The sequence below is a fragment of the Agelaius phoeniceus genome, chromosome 33 (assembly GCF_051311805.1).
Source record: "Agelaius phoeniceus isolate bAgePho1 chromosome 33, bAgePho1.hap1, whole genome shotgun sequence".
NCBI lineage: Eukaryota > Metazoa > Chordata > Aves > Passeriformes > Icteridae > Agelaius > Agelaius phoeniceus.
The window spans coordinates 1,837,336-1,851,738 of record NC_135297.1 but is presented as its reverse complement, the minus strand read 5'-3'; the positions used below and the strand labels follow the sequence as shown (position 1 = coordinate 1,851,738).

The 14,403-nt window shown below is 50.2% G+C and overlaps 1 protein-coding gene across 1 annotated transcript; it reads left to right on the top strand.

Moving 5' to 3' along the window:
- Positions 1–11: 11 nt before the first annotated feature.
- LOC129131803 (olfactory receptor 14J1-like) lies at positions 12–13,470 on the top strand. The gene is made up of 2 exons (XM_054650805.2): positions 12–34; positions 12,687–13,470. The coding sequence occupies exons 1-2, from the start codon at positions 12–14 to the stop codon at positions 13,468–13,470; spliced, it is 807 nt and encodes a 268-aa protein (XP_054506780.2).
- The last annotated feature ends 933 nt before the right edge of the window (positions 13,471–14,403 follow it).

Below are 14,403 nucleotides of genomic sequence, written 5' to 3'. Positions count from 1 at the left end.
GTGTCTTAAACATGCCAAGTCATGGATCTTCAAGGTGAGATGCATTTGGAATGAATGGGATGGAGAAGCAGTGCAACATGGAAATTGGGAGGATAAAAATAAATACAGTAAAACATCTTGGTTTGTTTCTTTCTGTTTTCATTTCATTTCTTAAAAGCTCTTTCAGTTCTTCCAGAATCTTGTCCACAGTCCTGTTTGCTCTTTCCAAGAACCTTTCCTGGAGAACCAGGTGCAGCTTCTGTCACAAGATGTGCCGCCAGCTGCAGCTTCTCTTGGCTTTCCACACCGTGCGAGCAGCACGACTCTTGCTGCAAAGCAGGACAAATGTTTGAAGAACTGTACAGCTTGTTCTTTCTTTTCCTTGTGGGTTGGGCACTTGTGCCATTGGTGAGGTTTTCATGGTTACTGTTCTACCCTAAGAAAACATAATGGGCTATCAGGAATTGTTAGGGAATGTAAGCCTGACTGAATGCAGAGAAAGAATCTCCAGAGCCTGCAGCCAGAAATGGAGAGCTGTGTGATAATCATTCCAACATCCCCTGGGACATCTTGAAAGTGCTGTAGACCATTAAAATGGGCTGACAGAGGGAGTTTGTTTCAGTGTTCAGTTCAGGTGCTTGCTTCTACATCTCCTGCATTGATATAAATCAAGAGTACAATCAGTTCACGAAAGGCACCAGAACAAGCTGGACCTCTGAGGAGATGACTGAAAGAATGTGAAAAGGAGAAATTCAGGGAATTACTTAGTGAGCTTTGGCTGTACAAAGGATCATTTTTCCTAATAATTTCCAATCCATTCCCTCCACTTTTGTCCTTCCCAGCGAACGCCTTTTCATCCCAGTTTCCCCATGCAATGAGAACCCTGAGCTTGTGGAAGTGCCTGAAAGATGCCCTGTTCCTCTGCAGGGACACTGAGGCTGGAGCAAGAGCCTGAGCCCTCTCTGGGGCAGCCTCCTCGGAGCTGGAATTTGTGCCGTGCTGGGAGAGGAGGAGGAGGGGGAGAGCGCTGGTGCTGTGTGGCAGGAGCAGGAGGTTTGGGCCGCAGGACATTCCGTCTGCGCCGCTGCCCCGCAATGGGCGGCCGTGCCCGGGGCTCTGGGCCTGGCCCCGCGTGCGCTGAGCTCCCGACACTGCGGGAGCTCCCCGGGCTGGGCTCAGCTTCCCGCTGGGCCTGGGCAGCAGGCTGGGCTCCAGCTGGGATCAGCAGCAGCTGGAAATACCTCTGGGCATCTCCATTCGCTGCTGCTGCTCGGAAGAAGAAACAATGGAGGGAGTCAAGAAGTTCTGGTTTCTCTTTCTCCTGGTGGATTCCTTCATTTGATTTGACATTCCTGAGGCAATTTCTGTGATGGCCTCTGTCAGTTGATTCTATTTCAGCAGCAGGAGCAGAAGCAGGCCTGTGTTTGAGCACTGCAAATATGGCCTGTGTGGCTGCTTTAATTCTCTTTGACTTTGTGCTCAGGGACTTGAGAGCATTTCAGGATCTGCTAATCATGATGCCTGTGACCAAAAGCCTGAGTTCACCAATTCCCGGTCAGGGGCAATGTACAAATCACCAACAGGATGGGACTGCTGAGGAACGTGTCTCGAGCTGTTTATTTTCCAGCATCAGTCTCATTACATGGTTATGACAATGGGATGATGCCTGCAGCTCGTGTCCTCAGCAGCAGACAAAGAACTCAATGTTACAACTTACTTTAAAAGTTTTTTTATTAATCCCACAAAGCAAAAGCATATTGACAGTAGTTCTATCCAACCACTATAAGCACAGGTACCTTTGGTTAAAATAATGCTTGCTTATTTTGAATACAATACCTGCTTGTTAGCCTTAAAACACAATGCACAGAGCTCAAGCTTAGAACTTCCTAATATCTCACTAGATATACTTCTCTGTAGCTTAGGGAGTTAGTCTACCAAGCGTTAATACAAAAACCATTGTTCTATTTGTCCTTACTTTCTACTTCTAATACAACTTTTCTGCTGACAAATCGTATGGCTACCACTTAGCTCTAATCCCAGTTCTGCTGTCTCTGAGGTCTGCCTTTTGCAGCTTTCTCAAACCCCTCTAATTTCAAGGATTCTTAAATTCACTGTCACAAAAGCACTCTGGGTAGCGCTGATCAAAAAAGGCAATTGCAGTTTTACAGATAAATTTCAAGTGGCAAGCAGAAGAGGGGCAAGAGCAGCCATGATCTCCAGTTCCCAAAGGCAAAGGCAGCAGCAGGCTCCTGCTGTCAGCTCAGGGTGAGTAAAACAGTGCTGAAAACAGCGCTGGAACCCGATCCTTTCTTTCTCTGAGGGCTGGCTCAGGGCAGCACAGGCAGGCCCTGAGGAGTCAGGGATGTGTGTGGGTGATTGTTGCTCTAGTCCAGAATTGAGCTGGAAAAAGCCCTTGGGAGCCGAGGCAGGAGCAGGTGGGAAGGGGCCGGCGCTGCTGCTGCTCCTGGCCGGGAGCCCCTGCTGGGCCGGGCCGGCACCCCCTGCGCTGCGGCTGCTGCTGCTGCCAGAGCCGGGCGGTGTAGAGAGCTTTTTGGAGAATTGGTTAGCTGAGAAGGGACATTCCGATGTGGTGCTGATGGATAAGGGTAAGAGAAACAAGCTGGGAACTGAGCAACCGGTGCCTACTTACTGACGAAGGTCACAGTGACCTTCTCTAAAACGGGAAGACGGGGGAGAAAATTGCTTGCCAGAAAATGTAGTTATCCCAAGGTAGAGAAATTAGAAGAATGTACACATAGAAGCAAAATAATTGTTAAGAGATAGAAGTAGGTGTGTTTGATTATAGTGTGCTTTAACCAATAATGAGCTCAGATTTTGCAATATGCATAAGCTTCATTAACACTAATATAAAAATGTGTAAGCTTTCAATAAACTTCGAGATTTGCTATTCATCGCATATGGTGTGTCGCATCTCTCCCGCCGTTACGACAAATGGTGACCCCGGACGTGTTCCTTCGGGACTAGCCACGGTCGGAGGCGTAAAAGTCAAGTGCAGGTCCTTTCGCGGCTGGGGACGGCAAAAAACACCGCTGAAAAAGGAAGGTGTTCGTGCCCCGGGTGACCTCAGAGGAGAGCCCGGCTGCTACGTGCTGCCGGACCTGAATAGAGCCGCAAGAAGCACGCAATCGTCGTTAAAATGGATAAAGACAGGCAAGCAGCATATGATTTATTTACTGACTTTTTACGAGGGCGTCAGATTAGAGGGATAGATTTACAGAAAGAACTTCCTGGGTTGTTAGCTTATGGGTGTGCACAGGAGCTTTTTCGTAATCCGCATACAGTGCATGAGTTGTCGGAATGGTGTATATTCGGGAATAAGCTGTGGCGTGCAATCATAGATGAGGATAAGACCGCGAAAGAGTTGGGAAATTTATGGCGAGTCGTGCATGCTGAATTCTTGAAATACAAGGCAGAGGAAAGAGCTGCCCAGCAGACTAGTGCAGCCCGTGAAAGCAACAGGAGTTGCAGAGACTGGTTTGGGTCCCCGCCGATACAAGCTCCTGCTCTAAACAGCAGCTCCCTGCAGCTATCGGCTTCTTCCGCGGGCAGCAGCCCCCCCGCGCGTATTCCAGCCGTGCCGTCCGCGCCGCCTGCCCCGGTGTTAAACCCTGCACCGCCTCCGCCTCCTCCCGCTCCGGACCCGCACCCTCCGCCGCCCTGCCGCAGCGCACAGCCCGCAGCCGCCCCGCCGGAGAGGCTCGTGCCGGCCCCGGCCCTGGGCGACTCAGCAGCTGCAGCGCGGCCGCCTCCCGCTCCGCAGCCGCCAGCACCGCTCCGCAGCCGCCCAGCCCCCAAGCCGAGGGGGGGACAGCAGGACGGGCCTCCCGCCCCCCGTGCGGAAGCAGGCTCCGGTGAGTCCGCCCGCCCCGCGGCTGCCCGGCGCAGTTCTGCTTCCCGGCCACCAGCTCTCCGCGCCCGGACACAGATAGCAGCTATCACCACTTCGGCTAAACCTGCCTTCAGCCCGCAACCGCCGGGAGCCTCGGAGTAGACCTAGCAACAGCAGCAAACAGTGATTTTGGTGACTGTTCACCCACAAAAGTCCCAACGAGAGTAAAGAGACCACTCATTATTGATGAATTATCTGTGAGAGTTTTGCTTTTAGGACATTTCTCGGCTACAGTGTTGGGATTGTTTGTTTTATCTTGAATAATGGACGCTGGCTATGTAGGGGAGAGTTCTATTATGCTGTATATTCTTTTTCCACCTATGCGAATCGAACAATGAACTGTTAGATGCATTTTGACCTTTGTTAAAGGGAACTAATCCAGCACAGCCTGTTCGTATAACCCCTGAACAGGCTGAGACACTGCAGCAGATATTAGACTGTGTTACACAAGGCAGTGTTCAGAGACGTGATTTTGATCTCCCTGTACAGCTGACAGTTTGGTGTAGACAAAAAAATTTTACTGGGTGCACTTAGCATAACAGAAAAACGGGGGAGACATGGGCCTTGGAATGGATATCTCCTCCACTTCAACAACAGAAAACTCTTTTTCAGAAAATTGAAATTTTAACTGATTTGTTCAAAAAAGGTCGTGATAGGACAGTGGAGTTAGATTTAATGCCCAAAAAGATCACTAAAGCCCTTATCGGATGCTATAACTGCTTACACAGGTGCAGGAAGAAAATCCAAACAACTGTTACTCATTGTATACATTTATATGTTTAGAAAACTGGACTGGATGTCATGTAACATTTAGAATTATAATTTAACCTGAATGTTAGTTTGCACAAAAAACCAACTCCCTCCAAACAACAAAAACAACAAAACTTCCACTCAAAACAGATACTAAAATATATAATAGACTTCCAACCATAATATTAATATTATTATTATTATTATTGTGGACAATTCTGATAAATAATTACCAAAAAGAATATATTCATCCCTACTGTTTAAGCATCAATTGACTTTTAAAACATAAAGCATAAGCACTGATGTTTGAGGCCTAGAAAACATTCATTCTATTGTTTGAATAATGATTTCAGTCTACAGGAAAACTGTTGCTTAGCTTTTCCTGTAACATCGAACAAAGAGTATTTTGTACTTAGTTGTTATCCTTTTTCTTTGTCCAAGTGAGAACACAATATGTCATTTAAAATATTCTCTCATTTAATTTACATTTTAATCTGAAAGAGAATATGAGTTTAAAAAATTATACCACAGCATTAACGTCCCTTTGCACTCAGAAAGATATTTCTTGTACCTGTTCAATTCAAAGCAAACCTGCAATACTCTAAGCACCTGACTCAACTTATAACTTCTCCATCACTTCTTATATATTTTTTTCCCTCTGAAAATAATCAGTGTGAGCTGTAGCTTGTCTCACATGTGTTAAGTTCTTCACTGGCTTTGCATAAGGAGATTCACAAGCACATGAGTTATTCTACACTGCTTATTTGTCTCAAATATCCGATCTAAAACACATCATCTGATTTGTATTTCTTAATATTTTATAGGTGAGTTAGTTCTGAGTTATTTTTCTCTGTTTCCTGTGTTTAACCAAGATGCTGAAAGACTTTGTTGATACGTTAGACTTCACTGAAACAAAGGCTTCACACAGATCAGGCCTTGGTATTGAGGGATGGCTCAAATCTTTAAACTTAGGATCATGGTTACGTTCAATTATTAAGGTTAGCATTGTAGTAGCTATTGTAGCTTTGTTGTTAGTATTAGTTTTGCCTTGTTTTTGTATATGCTTACAGAATATGGTGAGAAAGATGATAACTACTGCATTTAATCAAACTATGCTTGTTCAACAGAAAAACAGGGGAGATGTAGAGAGCTTTTTGGAGAATTGGTTAGCTGAGAAGGGACATTCCGATGTGGTGCCGATGGATAAGGGTAAGAGAAACAAGCTGGGAACTGAGCAACCGGTGCCTACTTACTGACGAAGGTCACAGTGACCTTCTCTAAAACGGGAAGACGGGGGAGAAAATTGCTTGCCAGAAAATGTAGTTATCCCAAGGTAGAGAAATTAGAAGAATGTACACATAGAAGCAAAATAATTGTTAAGAGATAGAAGTAGGTGTGTTTGATTATAGTGTGCTTTAACCAATAATGAGCTCAGATTTTGCAATATGCATAAGCTTCATTAACACTAATATAAAAATGTGTAAGCTTTCAATAAACTTCGAGATTTGCTATTCATCGCATATGGTGTGTCGCATCTCTCCCGCCGTTACGACAGGGCGGGAGTCAGGGACAGGGAACGGACACGGGGGGACAGCAAAGGCCTGGAGGCTGCAGGGATGGTGGCGCTGGGGCCAGCGCCAGCACAGAGCTTCAGCCCGCAGTTAACCCCGAGGGAAACGCTGGGGAAAGGCTCCATTTCAGCCTTTCTGCACTCGTGGCTGTGAAGGGACCGAAATAAAAGGAGAACAAGCAGGGCCTGACCCCTTCTCCTCTGGGAGGAGCCCCAGGCCTGTGGCTGTGAGTGGCCATGAGGGGCTGTGAAGGGCTGTGACAGGCCTTGAGAGGCTGAGAGGGGCTGTGAGGGGCAGTGAGGGGCCATGAGGGGCTGTGAACTGTGATGTATTGTGAGGGTCATGAGAGGCCATGAGGGGCTGTTGGGGACCCTGAGGGGTAAACAGTCTCTGAGAGGCTGTGGAAGGCCAGGCGCCTTATGGAACAAAGGATTCATTATGACACTGTGGAGACAAGGAGACTGTTGTTTGCATATGGAACCCTACGGAACCAAAAGTCCATTGTGACATTCTGGGGCCTCATGGAACCATGGAGACCATTAGGACACTTCTGGACCCACTGGAACCAAGGGGCCATTGTGACACTGCAAGGCCTCGTTTAACCAAGGGCTCATTGTAGCACGGCAGGGCCTCATGGAATCAAGGGAATCGTAGTGGGGTTCCATGAGACCACAGGGACATTTTAACTCTGTGGAACCAAGGAGACCATTGTGACACTACAGGGCTGCATGGAACTGTGAACTGATGTGACAGTGAGGGGCCCAGTGGAATCAAGAGGCCATTCCATACTTCAGAGCCTCATGGAACCAAGGAGCCCTTGTGACACTGCAGGGCCTCATGGAATCCTGGAGACCATTATGGCACTTTGAGCCTTGTTGAATCAAGGGGCTCTTCAGGGCCTTGTGGAACCAAGGAGCTCTTTGTGACACTACAGGGACTTGAGAAAGCAATGAGAACATTCTGGCACCCTGAGTCCCCATGGCACCAAGGGGCCAGTGTGACACTATAGGTCCTCATGAAAGCAAGGGGCCAGTGTGACACAGCCAGGCTTTGTGGAACCAAGGCTCCATTGTGATCCTGGGGAGCCCAATAGAACCAAGGGTCCATTGTGCCATTGTGCATTTCCATGGAACCAAGGAAACCACTTTGACACTGCAAGACCTCATGGAACCAAGGCGCCATTCTGCCGCTGCAGAGCCAAGGAGACCATTGTGGTATTACTGGGCCTTATGGAAACAAAGATCTTTTGTCATACTACGGGTCCTCACGGAACCAAGAGAACATTGTGATGCTGCAGGGCCCCAGGGATCCAAAAACATCGAACAGTTCTGGTTGGCTTGGCCTGACTGGTCCAGCTGACCTTGGCATGTTGAGGGTTGCTTCTCATCTAGCCCTGGAGTTCTGTGCTTTCCTTCCTGGGTGAAAGAACTCTCTTTTTCCTCCAGGGGTTCATGGCTGAAACTGGGATTCTACCTCCATATTTGATTAAATCCACAAATTATCCCATATGAATCCTGCCAGAACAGAAAGCTCTGGATGGCCTTGGCATGTTGGGGGCCACCTCTCATCTGTCTTCAAAACAATGGGGGAGAAGGTGGGTGTGCTTTTCATGGAAAAGAACATCTTTCAATGCAGGTGTCAATAACCAAAACTGGGAATCTGCCTCCAAAATTCCTTATATCCAAGGATAGCTCCCAGACAAACACTGCCAAGACAAACATGTCTGGCTGGCCTTGGCCTCCTTGGGGCTGCCTCTAATCAGCCTTTGAAACACTGGGGCTCTGCCCTTTCCTTCCTGTGGAGAAGAACTGTCATTCTGGTCCAGGCACTCATGGCTGAAATGGAATTCCACCTCCAAAACTCCACAAATATCCAAGGGTTGCTTTCAGACAAAAGCTGCAAGGACAGACAGGTCTGGCTTGCCTTGGCCTCTGGTGACTGCCTCTGATCTGCCCCCAAACCCTGGGGCTCTGTGGTTTCCTTCCTGTAGAAAAGAACCGTCCTCCTTGTCCAGGCAGCCATGGCCTCAAGCACATGAGCACTGTACAGGGACAGAGGAGCTCTGTGCTCAGTGGGGTGGAGACTGAGGACAGCAGAGGAGAGGCCTGGGAGGGATTGAAGGGTGGTTTCAGAGATGGTGGATCCTTTTGACATAATAGAAAAAAGACAGAAAAAGAAAGAATTAATAAAAATGGCAGCTGGGGAGGTCCAGACTGGACATAAGGAGACAGGAATTTCCCACCCAGGGCAGGGCTGTGGTGCAACACTTTCCTCAGAAGGGGTCTGGGTCAGCCCAAGGCTTTGTGTGGGCAGGCAGAGGCAGGCAGGAGGCAGAGCTGTCAGCAAAGGAAGGGCCCAGCCAGGTGGGGCAGCCGGGGGATGAGTTTTACAACATGGCTTCTGTGGTCCAAGACCTGTTCCACATTGCCAAAAGATGGCTGCAGCCTTGGGAGATATTTTTTGGCCAACACCATTGTCAATCACTGTAACATAAGGTGACCAGGAGATATTCACATCAGACCTCTGTCAGTAGTTTGGTTCCACTGAAGGACAGAAGTTTATTCTGTATTATCTTCATTTTGAAAGTAAGAGCAGTGATACTGGAGTCTTCTGTAGCAGGGGACATGGTATACCATATGGAACATGTGGACCATGGTAAAAGATGATAAATAAATAATTAAAATACAATAAATTAAAAAATACATTTCTAAATGAATAAATAAAATCATTCCCAGATGTTGCAGGAGAGCGTCAGCCTCATGGTCTGGGAAGAAAACTTATCACCATCAATCAGCAGAGTGGCTCTCCAGATGGCTTTGCAGAATGGCTGGTATTAGTGCCTAGTGCTACAGGGTTAATACTGGGGTGCAAGGAAGCAGCATTTTTGAATTTCACTAGACTTAATATGGAATGTTAGGGGAAGAACCAAAGAAGGAAAAGGGAGGGATCAAGGTGGTTTGGAGAGAAATAGACATAGGAAAATAGAGGAAGAATACAATAAGTGGGGTCAGTCATGCTGACAGATGCTGACAAATGCTGATCAGTGTGCTTGCAAGGCCAAGCCTGCACTGTTCCATAGTGCCCTGTTTCCTCATTAGACTCAATGAGTATTTTCTGACTGCTCTGCAGAGACAGTGGGATCTGGTGGAGTCAGATGAGAAACCTTTTTGCACTCGTGTCTGTGTGTATGAACATGTCTGTATGAGGTAGCTGAAAAGTTGAGTGTCCAAAGGCCAGCTATGGGGTGGTCCATATGGTGTTGATAAAGGGACCCTTTATCAAGGTATACCATGATAACTTATCCTTTGGGGCTCAGTAATCTAAAGATTTATAGAATGTCTGACGGATAGGCCTTAGTTACTCTTAATAACCCCTTTTTGTCCTCTAAAAATACAAGTGGCATCAGGTTAGTTATAATTTTACACAAGAATTTCTTTAAAAGGATGCACCATAAGGCTGCAGGACAAAGTCACTTCCTAGTTGTCCTCTTCAGTTATGTTTTAAGCTTCCAGAACAATAGTTGTATTGCAAAACGCATGGATTCTAACTTGGCCCCTTCCTGGAGTGCTATGGTCATGATTTCCAATGCCTAAAATAATTCTAAATATTTTAACCTTTGAATTAGATATTACACACAGAGAAGGACACCCTTCTATTCAGAAAGGTCAGTTTCATTATAACGAAAATCACCAAAGCATAGTATAGGGACTTATGATCCTATATTTTCAGAAAAAAGGGATGAGAATTTATGTTTTGCTCTTCTGTAGCCATCCATGTGGACAACATTCCAATCTGCCAAGGTATGTGTCCAAAAGGCACAGGGGGACCTGGTCCCAGAGCCTGCAGGGACAGAGGCGCAGGGCAGGGACACCGTAGGACAGCCTGGGCTGCACAGGGCACAGGCATGGGCAGCAGCTGCAAGACAGCCCTGCCAGAGCCAACTTGGGCACACTTTGGCCATGGCTGCTGGGCCTGGGCCTGAGGCAGGAGCAGGAGACAAGTGACCCTTGCAGGCCTGGGGCCTCATGGCCTCCTTGTCCCTGCTCAGCAGCCTGGCAGGGGCCGCCCCATGCTCCTGCCCTTGGCATTGCACATCCCCACATGCCAGTGCCCATCCCGGCAACAGCCCTGAGCAAGGAGGGAGGGACAGCATCTGCCTGGCCAGGCCCTGGGGCTCAGGCCTTGGCCCTTGGCATTCCTCAAACACATCCAGCTTTGCTCAGCACCAGAGACACCTTGGCCTTGTTTGTCCCCAGCTGTCATCACTGCCTCCAGTGCTCTGCTCTAACTGGAACCTTGGGACACTTTCTCAGTCGTGTCCCTCAGTGGGACCCATTAAAACTTCAAGAAACTTCATTGTTTTGTTTTAATTTTGAGTTCTTGAGAAGTTTTTTGAAGACAATCTAAAGGACTGATTTTGATGTAAACAACACCAAATCCCCGAGAGGCTCATTAAAGTCCTTGTGCTGTGCCTGTGCTGCTGAGCTTTAAAGGAATAGCTCTTCCAGGGCCAGCTCCTCTCCCAGCCCAGCAGGGCTGAGGGCTCTGCCTGCAGGCACTGAGGGGACAGGAGCCAGGCAGAGACAGGCTGAAGGCAATCAGGATTGGGAAGACAATGAGCTGAGACTTCACCTGGGGAAAGATCTTCACAGCCCTGTGCATGGTGAGTGTGTGGGTGCAGGGCAATGTCCCCTGAGCTCCTGGAGGGATCTCCTGAAGCCAGCACACCCCAGAGCCTGGGGGATGTGTAAGGAGGACTCTCCCAGTTTCTCTGTGGCACAGGAGCAGGAGGAGGAGGAGGAGGAGGATGTGCTGCAGAGCAGGGCTCCCCTTCTGAGGGGACTTGTCATGAGCTCATTCAGGGCAGGAGTTTCCTGCTTGGGTCTCTGCTTTCCTGAATCTGTGCTCCCACTTTTCCCTGGCTCAGCTGGGTGGCAATGGAAACTCAGCTGTGCATAGGAGTGCAGGGGCTGAGACTCTTAAACCATCACCTGAGGATTCTTGGGCACCTCAGCAAGTGCCTGTACCTGCCCAGCCTCCAGATCCATGCAGCATCACCTTTCCATGGTGCCCAGGCTGGGGGAGCTGTTCTTTAATCCCTGCAGGGCCGAGCAGCTGCAGGGCAGGGCTGGCCCAGGGGCTGGGCTGGGCTCTGGCAGCTCTGGCAGGGAAGGAGCCCGGGGCCACAGGAGCAGCTGGGGCTGGGACAGCTCCAGCAGCAGAACCGTGGGCAGGGAGGGAGGCAGTGCTGAGGGCAGCCCTGCTGCAGGGCAGATGTGGCACCTGCCGGGCCTGCCCTGCAGGGCAGACACTGCCCTGAGCAGCACAGCTCTTGTGTCCCCTCGCAGCCAGCACAGCCCTCAGCCCGGGGGCTCGGGGCCCTCAGTCCCTCCTGGGCCGGCAGAGCAGCCCCAGAGATGAAGGGCATCTCTCCGGCCATGTGCCCATTCATTCCCTGCTGACCAGGGCCTGAGGGCCACTGTCCTGCCCTGCTGCTGCCTGGCAGGGGCTGGGCAGGGCTGGGCAGGGAAAGGCTTTTCCTCAGGCCTGGCTCTCTCTCCCCTTGCCTTGCCCAGGTGCTGCTGGCATTGCTGAGGGGCTCTCTGGAATGGCAGTTCCAGCTGCAGGGCCAGGCCCAGCCCTTGGGCTCCTCCTGTGCAGGCTGAGCACAGCAATGGGGTGTCCCAGCTCCCTGTGCCCGGGGAGCTCTGGGCAGGGCAGCCTGGGAGGCTGGCAATGAGCCCACTCTCCTGACTCTGGGAAAGGCAGGAGCCACTTTGTGTGCCAGGGATCCCTCTGCTCTCAGCAGAGTCTCCTGGCTGTCCAGGCTAACACGGGAGTGGATTTCAGAAAGGTACAAGTCCAGGGCAGCTGGAACAGGAGAGAGGGACAGAGCAGCTCCCCTCAGTCTGCACTAAGCCTCAGAGAATCCTCCTGACTCTCTGGACTCTCTTTTCTCCTCAGGTGCAGCAGAATCTCTCATTCTGCCTTCTCTTATCCCCATCCCTTCACCCAGGCAACTCTTCAGCCTTACTGGAAGATTTTTTGTCCAAGTTCAGAAACCCAGACTGCCCCTGCCTCACTGTTCCCCTGCACTGACTGGGGGTCAGGGCTGACTCCCAGGTGTCCTGTAGGCCAAGGTCCAGCTCCTGACACAACATTGGCCTGCAGCAATCAGGGCTCAAGCAACAAAGGTGAAGGAAGGTCCCCTAGACATAGGGGGAGGTGTTCAGTGGCAGGAAAGGGTCTGTGACAAACGGCTTTGACTTTTCTGTGAGAAATCTCCCCTCAATTATCACTGTGATTGCTTCTTCAAAAGGTTCCAATGTCCGGAGACAGCAAATGTCCAACAGCAGCTCCATCAGGCACTTCCTCCTGCTGGCACTGGCAGACACGCGGCAGCTGCAGCTCCTGCACTTCTGCCTCTTGCTGGGCATCTCCCTGGCTGCCCTCCTGGGCAATGGCCTCATCATCAGCGCCGTAGCCTGCGGCCACCACCTGCACACGCCCATGTTCTTCTTCCTGCTCAACCTGGCCCTCAGCGACCTGGGCTGCATCTGCACCACTGTCCCCAAAGCCATGCACAATTCCCTCTGGGACACCAGCACCATCTCCTACTCAGGATGTGCTGCACAGGTTTTCTTTTTTGTTTTCTTTATGTCAGCAGAGTATTTCCTCCTGACCATCATGTGCTACGACCGCTACGTGTCCATCTGCAAACCCCTGCACTACGGGACCCTCCTGGGCAGCAGAGCTTGTGCCCACATGGCAGCAGCTGCCTGGGCCAGTGCCTTTCTCACTGCTCTGCTGTATACAGCCAATACATTTTCCCTGCCCCTGTGCAAAGGCAATGCCCTGGGCCAGCTCTTCTGTGATATCCCCCAGATCCTCAAGCTCTCCTGCTCACATTCCACCTTCAGAAAAATTTGGATTTCATTGCTTGGTGTCTGTTTAAGTTTTGGCTGTTTTGTGTTCATGGTTTTCTCCTATGTGCAGATCTTCAGGGCTGTGCTGAGGATCCCCTCTGAGCAGGGACGGCACAAAGCCTTTTCCACCTGCCTCCCTCACCTGGCCGTGGTCTCCCTGTTTGTCAGCACTGCAGTCTTTGCCTACCTGAAGCCTCCCTCCATCTCGTCCCCATCCCTGGATCTGGCAGTGTCAGTTCTGTACTCGGTGGTGCCTCCAGCTCTGAACCCCCTCATCTACAGCCTGAGGAATCAGGAGCTCAAGGCTGCCCTGAGGAAAATGATGACTGGATGACTTCTGAAGCAACCAATTGCCTGTTTCCTTCTGCATAGTTTTCAGAATGGAACTCATGACAGGCCAAACAGGCCTGCCCAGGTCTTTGGTAGTGTTCAATGGGGTTTTCTGTTATAAAATTATCCTCAATAAAATTTTTAAATCACCCTCAATAAATGCACTGTCCGCCTCTCTTGAATTTGACGCAGAAGCTCTGTAAACCATGGATTTTGCTATCACTGCATTTGAAAAAAATAAACTACCTTGCAGTGCCTGTTTTATGTGGGACCCCAGCTCAGAGACCTGCATGAAGTTAGAGGGCAGAAGGGGAAAAGAGTCACAGCAGAGCAGCACGGCCAGGGAGAAACAGGGATTGGTCCTTTCAGAGCTGCCCTGCCCAGCTCCACCCTGTCCTTGCCAGCCCTGCTGTGGCTGAAGGCCGGAGTGCTCTGGCAGCTTGGTCCCTGTCCTGCTGCGTGTCCCTGCTGTGGCCGCAGGCAGGGCCAGGCCATGGGCACTGCTGGGACACAGCTGGGCTCCAGCACAGCAGCTCCATCAGCAAAGGGCATCTCCTGAGGGCAGGGCAGGGAGGCTTTGCTCTCCTCCAGAGTTGCTGTCAGCAATGTGCTCCAGGAATGCCCTGGCCCAGCAAAGCCCAGGGCCTGGGGCAGGGGGGAGTGTGCAGGGGGGGCTCACAGCAGTGTCCTGGCCCAGCCAGAGCTCCTGGCATGGACCTGAGGCAGCAGCAGAGCAGGGCCTGGGCTGTGTCTTTGTTCTGGGACAGCCTGGGAAGGTGGCCCAGGGCAATTGTCCCACAGCAGCCCCTGCAGCCACCATTACCAGCACTGGCCTCTCCCCACCTGCAGGAGGTTGTTTGTCCTTGCATGGAGGTGTGAGAAATTATGCCCACTTCCAAAAAATTTAAAAGGTTTATTAAAACCTTATCAAAAATAC